General features: G+C 46.3%; 1 protein-coding gene across 1 annotated transcript; it reads left to right on the top strand.

The window, feature by feature from the left end:
* Nucleotides 1–553: 553 nt before the first annotated feature.
* LOC138637510 (olfactory receptor 10AG1-like) lies at nucleotides 554–11,753 on the top strand. The gene is made up of 4 exons (XM_069726305.1): nucleotides 554–578; nucleotides 3,176–3,512; nucleotides 10,201–10,651; nucleotides 11,649–11,753. The coding sequence occupies exons 1-4, from the start codon at nucleotides 554–556 to the stop codon at nucleotides 11,751–11,753; spliced, it is 918 nt and encodes a 305-aa protein (XP_069582406.1).
* The last annotated feature ends 1,908 nt before the right edge of the window (nucleotides 11,754–13,661 follow it).

The raw sequence follows: 13,661 nt of genomic DNA, 5'->3' as shown, positions 1-13,661 counted from the left end.
GACTTCCTGAATACGTCAGTCTGGATCCGACGTGTACTGTCGACCTCCAGGCTAACGTCCAGAAAGTCGACATGCCGTGAATCAGAAGTATATGTCAATTTGATGTTAAAAGGATTCTCGTTGAGCCGGCCCATAAAATCCCCGAGCTGCTGCGCCGTTCCCTCCCACAAAAATAGGACGTCATCAATATATCTAAGCCAGCACAGCACATGGTCCGCGGCCTGCACCCCCCCGCTGCCAAAAATATATCTCTCCCATGATCCCAGGAAGAGGTTGGCATACGAGGGGGCACAAGCCGCGCCCATGGCTGTGCCGCGCTTCTGCAAATAAAATCTGTCCTTGAAAGTAAAGAAATTGTGGGTCAGGGCAAAGCGCAGCAGCTCGAGGATTAACTAATTGTGGACTCCGTAGATCTACCTGCATGTGTTGTTCCAGCGTTCTTGATAATAAATCTGTGAAATCATCCCTTGGCCTGTTGTCCCTTCTTGCTCTGCCGTACACCCCGTCACACAGTAATCATACAAATTTGGAAAAATCATATATACACTAAAAAATGAATGGAGTGAAGACAAAACCAAGTAAATAATGGTGACATTTTGTAATTAAGTTTCTTTTTAACATTTATTAACGCTTGGATTTATTTTTCCATTTTCAATGACCATGGCGATCTAATAACCATGTATAAGTATATAAGGGGACAATACAAATATCTCACTGAGGATCTGTTTATACCAAGGAAGGTGACGGGCACAAGGGGACATTCTTTGCGTCTGGAGGAGAGAAGGTTTTTCCACCAACATAGAAGAGGATTCTTTACTGTTAGGGCAGTGAGAATCTGGAATTGCTTGCCTGAGGAGGTGGTGATGGCGAACTCAGTCGAGGGGTTCAAGAGAGGCCTGGATGTCTTCCTGGAGCAGAACAATATTGTATCATACAATTATTAGGTTCTGTAGAAGGACGTAGATCTGGGGATTTATTATGATGGAATATAGGCTGAACTGGATGGACAAATGTCTTTTTTCGGCCTTACTAACTATGTTACTATGTTACTAATGTATTATACAGCAAATGAATAGCATCAATCAAATTACAACTTGATTGAAATATTAAAATAAAGTATCATGCGTTGGTTATTGTACAGGTCTCAATTAATTATAACATTAATTGTATTACCATATTTTCATATGTCTTTTAAAAATGGAATTACACAAGGGTTTTATTCTCTTGTGTTGTAACTCCCCTTCTGTGCCAATAACAGAATATAAATAGAATTTTGTATTATATAGTAAACTTGTCCAACCTGACATTACAGAATAAAGAGGCTTCCTTATGTTATTTAATGAAATATATGCTTTTGCATCACGTGAAACAAGTAAGTATAATCATTTTTCAAGAGGATGGAGGCTTCCAATATTAACTTTTACATTCTAAGTGTTTATGGCATCATTGTCACATAAAAAAGAAAAAAAAAGAAAAAAAAGTTCTTAGAATGATAATTTCCCGGTACTCAACAATGAGAAATCTTACAGTTCTTACATATTCATAAAGACACAGTGATACAGGTATATCAATGTCACCCTTTCTCCACCAGTTATACATTCTCTACGCCTAGATTACCACACAGCAGCCTTGTACCGAAGCTCCAGAAGAAGGGGACATTACTTGCACATGGGTAAAAATCTGGTTAAGGGACAGGAAACAAAACAGAGTTGTAAATGGTACATTCTGGAAATGGGATCCAGTCAGCAGTTGGGATCTTTACTGGGAGCAGTGGGGATCACAATAGTCAATACTGGGAGAAGGGAGGATCACAATGATCTGTACTGGAAACAGTCGGGATCACAATGGTCTGTACTAGGAGGAATGGGGACCACAAGGATCTGTGTTAGGACCAATTCTTTGTAATCTTTATTAATGACCTAGTGGATGCAACTGAAAGTAAAGTTTCAATATTTGTTGACACAAAACTATGTAGGATGATAAAAGCTGAATGAGATAGTATAATATAACTAAAAGGTCTGGAAAAGATGTCTGCATGGGCATGTTTTATCAGCATTTGGTCAGAGTTTGATCAGTTTTTCCTCCTTCCCCTATCTCACCATCTGTGAAAATCAGACCACACTCGGATTGCATCAGAATGATGTCAGATTTTACCACAGACCCGTAGACTTGCATTGCTAATTTTCACCCAAAACTCAGATCAATATTGGACATGTCTCCGCGATTTTGCAGTGACCTCCAATTCCGCAAGAAATCACAGATACAGTATATGGATGACCCCATTCACTATTACAGGTACGAGTTCTGTCCTTGAAAAATACAGATAGCACTCGCACATAAAAAATGGACATCTGTATGAGACATCAGAAGTTGATTATTTTTAATCCATTCCATGACAGTTATAATATATACATATTTTAGTTTTTGCAACCCTGGGACTGTTCTACTAAAATGGACTTGTATGAAAAAATATATTTACCAGACAGCTGACAAGACACCTAGAAGTTCGGCACTGTGTGAGAGGCCGAAGATTCCAAAGTGAGCGAGATTAAAAGATGTGGCAAGAACCGGACAGGTGGCGGTGAGTAGCAGAGGGCTCAGAGAGGTGAGCTGTGAGTGGAGTATAATGATTTTTTTTGTTAAATTTTTAACCTTTTTTAACCATTAAAGTTCAGAAAAAGTCACTGACTGCCATGTTGCTGAATCCACTCAGTAGCAAATTACAAAAAATCCAAACATCGATTTTTGCAAAATTCAAATAGAATTCAATTCCACTTAAATTTATTTTTTTCATCTCTATCAGTTCAAAGTGTTTCAAAGTTTTACTCACTGAGTTTTTATGTTATTTTAGATTGCAGTGGAAAACAAGTTCAGCAGATCCACAAAAATATTGGTAAAATGTTTGATAAGTTTTAGATTTATTGTTAATTCTAATTAACTATGAACAATTCCTTAAATATTGCACTCACCAATCATCACTCTATCATTCCTGAAGATATGGATACGTTTAAACTGTGGGAGTAAGTGAGGACACATTGGGCAGCAGCTGATGGTAGATTTTTGTTATTTTGATTTAATTTCAAAATGCAAGATTTTAATAAAACTGCTGCAAGGGAATTTGTTCTCTTGGGATTTTCCAATTACCCTAAGTTTCAGACCTTTCTCTTTTGTGCAGTCCTCCTGGCATATATTATTTGTATTTTAGCAAACGTCATGATCTTTCTGTTAGTAAGAACTGAGTCTTCTCTTAATTCTCCAATGTATTTTTTCATCAGCACATTCACAGTTTTGGAAATCATGTTTGTTTCTGTAACGGTTCCAAAATTGTTGGCTATCCTCATTCACACTGAGAAGACCATCTCATTTTTTGGCTGTTTCACACAGTTGTATGCCTTCAATGCCCTGGGAGAGACAGAGTGCTTCCTTCTTTCTTTGATGGTTTTTGATCGACACCTAGCTATAAGCAATCCGTTACGTTATTCGACTATAATGAATAGCCGGTTCTGTAAAGAAGGGGGGCTGTAATGGGCGCAGCTGGATGAAAGCCCCCACATGACTGCGTTGCCAAGAAGGGAGTTTTAGAGTTTTGAATAAAAAAAGGGATCTTATAGGTGATTGGTGGAAATTTTTGAATAAGGGGTGGACCTAGTGGGGAAAGGAGGCAGGGGCTGGAGAAGTGCGGGAAGGATCACTTGTGAGGTGAATCATCAGGAGAGAAGAAGTGTGCAGCTACTCACCATGGCCTCCATAGACAGCCTCGTGGAGCAGCTGCGCAGGGAATCCAGGTCCAGGAGCGATGGATGGCTGGAAGAGCAGCTCACCAGGCTGCTGGGCGACTGCGGGAGCCGGGGCAGCAGGACCAGGAGAACCCGGCCCCCAGAAAGATTGTCCCCCGACATGTCACCGCGCGGCAGGCGCAGGCCGCGGAGCCCCTCCGGGGACCCTGCGGGGGCTGCGGGACGCGGCGCGACCATCCTGCCCGTCCCCCCCTCCGGCAGGAATCCACCCGGCGGCTCTGCCGGCGCGAGGCGGCGACGTGGAGCGGCGACCAGCCAGGCACGGCCCGATGCCAGGGCCGCAGCGGAAGCCAGGGCCGCAACGGAAGTGCGGCCTAGTCCGGGAGCGAGCGGCGGTGCGGCGCCCTCTAGCGGTGCCAGAAGCAGCCGGAGCACAGCGCGGGCAGCGGCGGCAGAGTCAGGAGGAGAAGGGAGCACAGCGACGTCAGCGGTGAGGGCCGCACAGGTAGTGCGGCCTAGTCCGGGATCGAGGGGAAGTGCGGCGCCCCCCAGCGGCGCCAGGAACAGCAGACTTACAGCACAGTCAGCGGCGGCGACAACAGGAGGAGCCAGGAGTCCAGCGACGGCAGCAGTGAGGGGGAGCCATGGAGCAGCGGTGACAGCGGCGGGCTCACCTCCCCTAGGTGGGCCTGGCAGCGGCACGAGACGACAGAGTAGGGCGACGGGCAGGCTGGCATCGGTGGTTCAGCTGGGCCCGGGACGCGTTGGTCGTGGGGCAGGTGCCGGTCGGGCAAGTAGGCCAGGAGGCCGAGGTGGATTGCAAACAGCCGTCAGGTCAAGATCCGCCAGGAGGTCCAGCGACAGGAGTGTATCGCCAGTCTCGGTCCCCCCTGGTGACGTGGAGGCCAGGGGCGCGGGCCTGGGGCAATTCAGCGGCAGCGACGACCCCGGATCTGAGAGCGAACATCCAGAAGATGGCGAACAGCGGGATTCCGGAGACACGGCTGGTGGGGACACAGCACCTGCGCAGCCTCGTGAGTACATGTCTATTCCTATTTCGGTGCCGGGTACGGTGGGGTTAGTGGAGGGGGTAGGGGACGCTGGTTCTGGGCTTCCTGGCGTTAGAGAGCTTTTGGCAGGTATGTCGCATATTTTGAGGCGATTGGACGCGGGGCCAGCAAGTAATATGGGAGGGTCACCTGCTGGGGCTTGGTTGGTGGATCCTGTTAGTACAGCCGGGGGAGGGGGCTCCGGTGAATTAGTGAGGTCTGGGGCGGCCGCGTCGGCCCAGGCAGCTGGGGTGTCAGTGTCGGTTCAAACGGAGACGGGTAAGAAGGATGAGATAAAGTTGGATGATCGGGCAAAAGGGGAGGTCTTTGTGTGCTTTGAGGGTCCCCTCGGTGCCCATTTAAAGAAGGAGGTGAAGGAGAAGATCTGGAAGGATGAATTTGTCGAGATTTTCTCCCTCCTCCCTTTGGAAAAATTTAATCTGGACAAAGGGAAAAAAGATGATAGCAAAAAGGAAGAGGAGGAAAAAAGGCGTTGGCGCCTGATTCCGCAAACGTTTGTTAATTGGCAACAGGCTTTTGCTATCTTGGCCAGTGTGATAGGAGAAAAATTCCCGGAAAATTGCTCGGGTCTTTTCTGTTACTTTGATTCTATTGGTGAGGCACATCGTACGTATGGGGGCCAGGCTTGGCAGCGTTACGATGAACAATTCAGGCAGCGGAAGGCGGTTAGGCCTGAGATAAAATGGGAGCATAAGGACATTGGATTGTGGCTGAAGGTGATGGCCCCTGTGAGGTACGGGCAGTCCTTTCAAGGGGGCGCGGGGAGTAGTAGTCAGCAATCAGGACAAGGGGGAGGAGGAGGACAGGGGTATCAAGGGGCGAAGGAAAAAACGGGAACGTGCTGGCAGTTCAATGACGGCCAGTGCAAGTATGGCAATACCTGCAGGTTTAAGCACGTGTGTTCCCATTGTAGCGGAGCTTCACACGGGGCTTCAAAATGTTTCAGAAAAGCAAGGGGCAAGCCAGCAGGGGGTAGCGGTCATGGGGGTGACGCCGGTGAGGCTTCAAAAGATGGCCCCTTATCTAAGTAGATATCCGGACCGGTTGAAGGCGGTGGTGATTAGGGACGGTTTTGCTGAAGGTTTTAGGATTCCTCACCCGAATCATACGGTCCCCTTTTCTACAAAAAATCTGAGGTCAGCAAGTTTACATGCGGATGTTGTTTCGAGTAAGTTAGCAAAAGAGGTGGAGTTAGGAAGAATGGCGGGCCCGTTTAGTTCGCTGCCTATGGAAGGGGTGATCGTTTCTCCATTGGGGGTGGTGCCCAAGAAGGAGCCAAATAAGTTTCGTTTAATCCAGCACCTATCGTACCCAAAAGGTTGTTCTGTTAACGATGGCATTGCGGAGGAATTATGCTCGGTTGTATACACGTCGTTCGATGCGGCAGTGCAATGGGTTCGTATGTACGGAGCGGGGGCCTTGATGGCGAAGACAGACATCGAGTCTGCCTTTCGGCTTCTGCCGGTACATCCGGAGAGCATTCCGTTACTAGGTTGTTTTTGGAATGGAGAATTTTATTTAGACAGGTGTTTGCCGATGGGCTGTTCCATTTCTTGCTCGTTGTTTGAAACTTTCAGTACTTTTTTGGAATGGGTTGTTAGAGACGTTTCTGATGTTGCTTCGGTCATTCATTATTTGGATGACTTCATGTTTGTGGGCCCCCCGGACTCTGCGGTTTGCGGTAATTTATTGGCCACCATGGAATGGGTGTCCGGGCATTTCGGGGTCCCTTTGGCGCAGGAGAAAACAGAGGGTCCCTGTACGGTCTTAAGTTTTCTCGGGATTCTTATCGATTCTAGAAAGATGGAATGCAGGTTGCCCGACGACAAATTGTTGTTGCTGAAGCAGGAGGTGTCCAGAATCGGAAAATTGAGGAAAGTGACGTTGAAGGAGTTACAGTCGTTGCTAGGGCGCTTAAATTTTGCGTGCCGGATCATGCCTATGGGCCGGATTTTTTGCCGAAGGTTGTCCAGAGCTACGGCGGGAGTCCGTGCAGCTCATCATTTCATACGTTTGAGCCGGGAGCACAAGGACGATCTGTTGGTTTGGCAGCGTTTCTTGGAAAATTATAATGGCAGATCATTGATTCAGCAGGAGGATTTGAACGCCTTTGATTGTGAAATTTATACGGACGCAGCAGGGGGAGCCGGTTATGGCGCCTACTGTGCAGGCAAATGGAGTGTCGGAGTGTGGCCGGAAGAATGGCGGCAAAACGGGCTAACCAAAAATTTGGCATTGTTGGAGTTGTTCCCAATTGTAGTGGCAGCGTTTATTTGGGGCGAGAATTTTAAGGATCGTCGGGTACGATTCCATTGTGATAACTTGAGTGTCGTGTCAGTTATCAACAGTTTATCTTCCTCTTCTCCCCCCGTGATTAGGTTGGTTAGGGAATTGGTGTTGAGGTGTTTGGAATTGAATTCGTGGATTTCGGCGGTGCATGTACCAGGTGTCCAAAACAATATAGCTGATGCTTTATCTCGTTTTCAGTGGGACCGATTCCGGGAACTGGCGCCAGATTCGGAACCTACAGGAGCGGGATGTCCTTCGCATCTGTGGCAGATTGTTGCGGAAGGGGAGGTCGCTTGATACAGGCCTCACTGTCGAGCAGGACATGGTCGGATTATGCAGCGGCGTGGGAGATGTGGGAAGGTTGGTTGGTCCAATGCGGCCCAGTGGAATCCGACGGCGATAAGATTATGGCTCTGCTGGCTTTGATGGGTAAGGCGGCCGAATGGGGATGGTCCGTTTCGAGGTTAAACAAAGTTGTTGCGGGTCTGGCCTTTGGTTTTCGGTTGCAAGGTTCAGCTGATCTGACAAAAGATTTTTTGATAAGGCAGGCTTTGAAGGGTTTTCGGAAGGGCAATGTGTCTTTTGATAAGCGTAGGCCGATTTCTTTTGGTATGCTGGAACGGCTTGGGGAGGCTTTGGGCGGTATTTGTAGTTCGCAGTTTGAGGTTGTATTGTTTAGGTTAGCCTTCTCTTTAGCGTTCTTTGGCGCTTTGCGCCTGGGGGAGCTGGTGTCCCCAAATAAAAATAAGGTGGGTGGTCTGTTAGCGGAAGATGTTGACTTTTGGGCAGGAGGTATTGTATTTTGGATCAGGCGTTCTAAGACTGATCAGCTTGGTAGGGGTAGGCGAGTGGTGCTGGGGAGAGTTGACGGTAGCGGGATGTGCCCGCAGCACTGTTTGGAATCTTATTGGCGTCTGTCGGCACTGAGGGCAGGCCCTTTGTTACGACATCAGAACGGGGAATTTTTGTCGCGCTACCAATTTACGGCGCTGTTGAAGAGGGGTTTGGGATCGTTGGGTGTTGACCCGAAGAATTTCGGGTCGCATTCATTTCGAATTGGTGCTGCGTCCGAGGCGGATGGTCTGGGCCTAGGCGTTGATGTTATCAAAAGAATAGGCAGATGGAGTTCGGATCGATATCTGTCTTATATTAGGAATTAGGTCTGTGGGGGAGAGAGCCTTGTTATGGTGTTAATCATTGTTGTGTTTTTTCAGGTCGAACCTCCCTCCTGGCATGGATTATCGGACATTCATTTGTTCATTGGGGTGCGCTTCGTGCGGATGTCAGGCGAAATGGTAGGCAATTAGGCTTTGTAAGGGATTCGGTGGTTATTAGATGGTTGGGATTCCGGGGTATGTTATGGCGGAGTTTGTTGCCGGCAGTTGCCAACGCCGCTAGATTGGATCGACCCCCGGACATTTTGGTGGTTCACCTTGGAGGAAATGATTTGGGAGTTAGGCCAGTGAGGGAGTTGATCAGAGACATTCGTTTTGATTTTTTACGGTTGTGGGTATCTTTCCCGGGTGTTGTGACGGTGTGGTCGGACATTGTACCAAGGCGGAAGTGGCGTGATGTACGGTCCCATAGAGGGATCAATAGAGCCCGGGTGAAGCTGAATAGGGCGGTGGCAGGATTTGTGTCTCGGAACGGGGGTATTGCCGTTAGACATTTGGAGCTGGAGGATGGGATTGGCAATTATTGGAGGGATGATGGAGTGCATCTTAATGATGTTGGTATGGATTTATGGGCACTCGGGCTACAGGAAGGAGTCGAGAGAGCTTTGGTGGCGGTGGGGCACTCACGAGCCTGAGGTGGTCAGGGCTGTTCGTGTGTGGCGGGGGGTGGGGTTCTTGGAGGTGGTGATGACGTTTTTACGGGGTTGATCTGGCTTTTGTTTACGGGCTCTGGACGGGGAATTTACCTCGGGAGCTTTGGGGTTTTGGTTTGCCCGAAATGGGTTACATGGTGCCCTTGAGCTGGTGGTCACGGCTGAGGGTAAAGAAGTGTTTGGTTTTAAAGTTGGTGGTGGCTTTATGCCTATTTTTGAGCCAGATTTCTTACCCCCAAGAACCCTCCCCTCCAGGTTTTTTACATATGGTATATATGTTGTTATTTATGTTATTGTTTGTTTAATAAAATGGCCGCTGTGGCCAAAATTATCCAAAGAAATTTACGTGTTGGTGTTTAATTTAAATTTACAGGAGAAGGGGAGAATGGCCCCCTGGGGATGGGGTGGGGGTCAGGAAGATTGAGTACGGGAAAGACCCTGTTTTGGCGATACGCGGTCAAGAAGGGGGGCTGTAATGGGCGCAGCTGGATGAAAGCCCCCACATGACTGCGTTGCCAAGAAGGGAGTTTTAGAGTTTTGAATAAAAAAAGGGATCTTATAGGTGATTGGTGGAAATTTTTGAATAAGGGGTGGACCTAGTGGGGAAAGGAGGCAGGGGCTGGAGAAGTGCGGGAAGGATCACTTGTGAGGTGAATCATCAGGAGAGAAGCCCACCCTCCCTCCCTTTATTGTGGATTAGTTTAAGTGAACAGTTTGATGGAGGGGTAGCCGGGGAGTTGGGTTTTTTCTCATCTCGGTTTTTTAATCAGTTATTGCCAGAGGGGAGTTTTCGTTATCATTGTCACAGTGGCAGTTTTGGCGGGGGGTGGGGTTCTTGGAGGTGGTGATGACGTTTTTACGGGGTTGATCTGGCTTTTGTTTACGGGCTCTGGACGGGGAATTTACCTCGGGAGCTTTGGGGTTTTGGTTTGCCCGAAATGGGTTACATGGTGCCCTTGAGCTGGTGGTCACGGCTGAGGGTAAAGAAGTGTTTGGTTTTAAAGTTGGTGGTGGCTTTATGCCTATTTTTGAGCCAGATTTCTTACCCCCAAGAACCCTCCCCTCCAGGTTTTTTACATATGGTATATATGTTGTTATTTATGTTATTGTTTGTTTAATAAAATGGCCGCTGTGGCCAAAATTATCCAAAGAAATTTACGTGTTGGTGTTTAATTTAAATTTACAGGAGAAGGGGAGAATGGCCCCCTGGGGATGGGGTGGGGGTCAGGAAGATTGAGTACGGGAAAGACCCTGTTTTGGCGATACGCGGTCATGCATTGGCAACCTTGCCTTGGATTTTTGGTTTTACAATATCTTTATTTCCTACAGTTGAAACTTTTATTTTGGACTTCTGTGGGCCAAACAAGATCAACCATTTCTTCTGTGACCTGGCACCACTGCAAAATTTATCATGCTCTGACCCGTTAATTAGTAATATGACTACGATCGTGGCCGCTTTTATTTCAATAGTTATGCCTTTTTTTGTAATAGTGGGGTTCTATATCAATATCATATATACGGTGTTGAAGATTGATAGCAAGGATGGTAAAGCAAAAGCTTTTTCAACATGCTCATCCCACCTCATAGTTGCATCTCTGTTTTATGGCTCAGCCATTATTGTGTATGTGAAGCCTAAAGGCAGGCACTTTGACAAATTTCTTGCGCTCACGTACACTGTTGTTACACCCCTTCTAAATCCATTTATTTATACTTTAAGAAATAAAAAGGTAGTAATTGCTTTTAGAAAAGTAACTAGACACATCCAGTCTCAATAATTTGTGAAACTCTGTACTATTAAGATTCATTTTAACTGGTACATAAATGAGTAAAGCAGCATTTATAAAAGGTAAATATATTACACATTTGTAATGACAATCAATATAGAGAGTAAGGAAAGGGAAAAAGAGAATGCAAGCTATCTCACCCTGTCAGAAGCCCTGATGCTGGTCCCTACCTGACAACGGAGGTTGGCACCCTAAGTTTCAGCGGTAGGCGCCCCCGCTCCACAACAGCTCACCCTAATAGCCCTAAATAGCCCCTATAATCCTAAATGTGCAAATATAGCCATTACTCAAAAATAGAAATAAGTAAAAAAAAAACAGGAAAAATAGAAAAACTAAACAAAAAAAATCATATCATATCCGACTGTATTGTTGGTCGGATATATATCCATAGAGGTAACTGGGATATCGTTGGAACCCCCCTCACTCTTTTTGGAGCGGTTTCCTTAGTTTAAAAATTTCTTGGATAGATAAGACATTGACATTTTTTACCCTTTATTCTATGCGTGTATGTACATTAATACCCTATGAAGGGTTTAAGTGTGGAAAAACAATATTTGTTTTTTGCTGAGTTGTGTTTTTTGATTTTTTTCGTTTATTTTTTCTATTTTACCAGTTTTTTTTACTTATTTCTATTTTTGGGTTATGGCTATATTTGCACATTTAGGATTATAGGGGCTATTTAGGGCTATTAGGGTGAGCTGTCGTGGAGCGGGGGCTCCTACCGCTGAAACTTAGGGTGCCAACCTCCGCTGTCATGTAGGGACCAGTATCAGGGCTCCTGACAGGGTGAGATAGCTTACATTCTCTTTTTCCCTTTCCTTACTCCCTATATTGATTGTCAGAATGTCTTCTAAATTTGGAATAAAATGTTGTTAACATTATTAATTAAAAGTTATATTTTAGGGATCCTTGAGTTTTTTGTTTTTTTTGTGTTGTCTAGGATTCCGTCTGCAACTGTTTTGGTGGTTTCTACATTTCTAATGACCATGCTGAACGTTCCCTGCTATCCACCCCCACACGGTGTCAGCAGCCGAAGGAATTATGACACACTCCGGTCATATAACGGGAATTAGAACTTGGAACAAATAAGGAACAGTCTCTCTTGGGTAGTCCACGGCAATTACAGTTCACATTTAGATGCTGAGATGTGATTGGGATCTGGAGCTTTAAGAGCACTCAACAGTGTATATTGCTTACAGAAGTAGGTAGATGCAGCAATAAGAGGTTACAGACCTGTACTCGGGGTTAACTCCAAAATGTGTCACGGCACATGCACAAGTACTTATAATGAATGTAAAAACTGAGGTGATTCCAGTCAGAAAGACTTTAGAATGATGTCACTTATAGGTGAATGTAAAAACTGAGAAGATTCCAGTTATAAAGACTTTAGAATGATGTCTGTAGAGGTTTTAGAGGGAAAACAGGCTCTTAAGCCTGCAGGAGATCTTGTAGTGAAAAAAGCATCCACGTGTGTTTTGCTCTCCCTGAGGGCATCCCTCAGACTAAAGAACATTCTAGACTTGCCTAGAAAACAGCTCCTCCTATTGACCATGCGACTAGGAGCTGGCCAATAGGACACCGAATTCACATCTCAGTTCCTTACAAAAAAATAATTATGAGTCATTATACACTTTCACGATTAAATTATGCCAGAACACAGCAAATGAGAAATGCTTTGCATCTAAAATGGAGGTGACTAGAGGCAGTTAGAGAGTGAGCTGTAGTGTACAGAAGCTACTCACAATACAGTATTACTTAAATGGAAGGACACACTCTTGACTGGATCACTACACATTTATTAGAGAAGAGAGGATCGATCATCATGTTTGAGTCGATTGTCCTGGAATTCACGGTTGAACAAAAATTCAAACATCTTGAGATTTGGTTCTCCATTTGGAAAAAAAAAATACTAGTGATCATTTCCTACGTGGCTTACGCCTTAGAAAGTAGGCTAGCATCATTTTGCATTGCGGCTCAGGCATAACCATAATGCCCTGCAGCTATGATGTTTTATGGATTATCATATTGTGTACAGTACGTTTAGTACCTGAGTCATCACAGATCAGTGGTTCCCAATGGAGCTTGGAAAAAATTTCCATTCCCAGAGTCTAGAGTTAGTCTTTCTCTTCTCAAGAGTGTAAGCTCTAACGAACAGCAGGGTCCTCTTTGTCTCCTATAGAGTGTAAGCTCTATTAGTCAGTGGGATTCTCTCTATCTTCTGTAGAGTGTAAAGGTACCGTCACACTAGACGATATCGCTAGCGATCCGTGACGTTGCAGCGTCCTCGCTAGCGATATCGTCCAGTGTGACAGGCAGCAGCAATCAGGCCCCTGCTGTGCTGTCGCTGGTCGGGGAAGAAAGTCCAGAACTTTATTTCGTCGCTGGACTCCCCGTAGACATCGCTGAATCGGCGTGTGTGACACCGATTCAGCGATGTCTTCACTGGTAACCAGGGTAAACATCGGGTAACTAAGCGCAGGGCCGCGCTTAGTAACCCGATGTTTACCCTGGTTACCATCCTAAAAGTAAAAAACAAACAAACAGTACATACTTACCTACAGTCGTCTGTCCTCCAGCGCTGTGCTCTGCTCTCCTCCTGTACTGGCTGTGAGCGTCGGTCAGCCGGAAAGCAGAGCGGTGACGTCACCGCTCTGCTTTCCGGCCGCTGTGCTCACACAGACAGTACAGGAGGAATGCAGAGCACAGCGCTGGAGGACAGACGGCTGTAAGTAAGTATGTACTGTTTGTTTTTTTTTACTTTTAGGATGGTAACCAGGGTAAACATCGGGTTACTAAGTGCGGCCCTGCGCTTAGTTACCCGATGTTTACCCTGGTTACCGGCATTGTTGGTCGCTGGAGAGCGGTCTGTGTGACAGCTCTCCAGCGACCAAACAGCGACGCTGCAGCGATCCGGATCATTGTCGGTATCGCTGCAGCGTCGCTAAGTGTGACG

Source organism: Ranitomeya imitator, chromosome 1 (genome assembly GCF_032444005.1).
Source record: "Ranitomeya imitator isolate aRanImi1 chromosome 1, aRanImi1.pri, whole genome shotgun sequence".
Taxonomy (NCBI): Eukaryota; Metazoa; Chordata; class Amphibia; order Anura; family Dendrobatidae; genus Ranitomeya; species Ranitomeya imitator.
The sequence above is the reverse complement of the archived record's forward strand: the minus strand, read 5'-3'. Positions and strand labels throughout refer to the sequence as shown.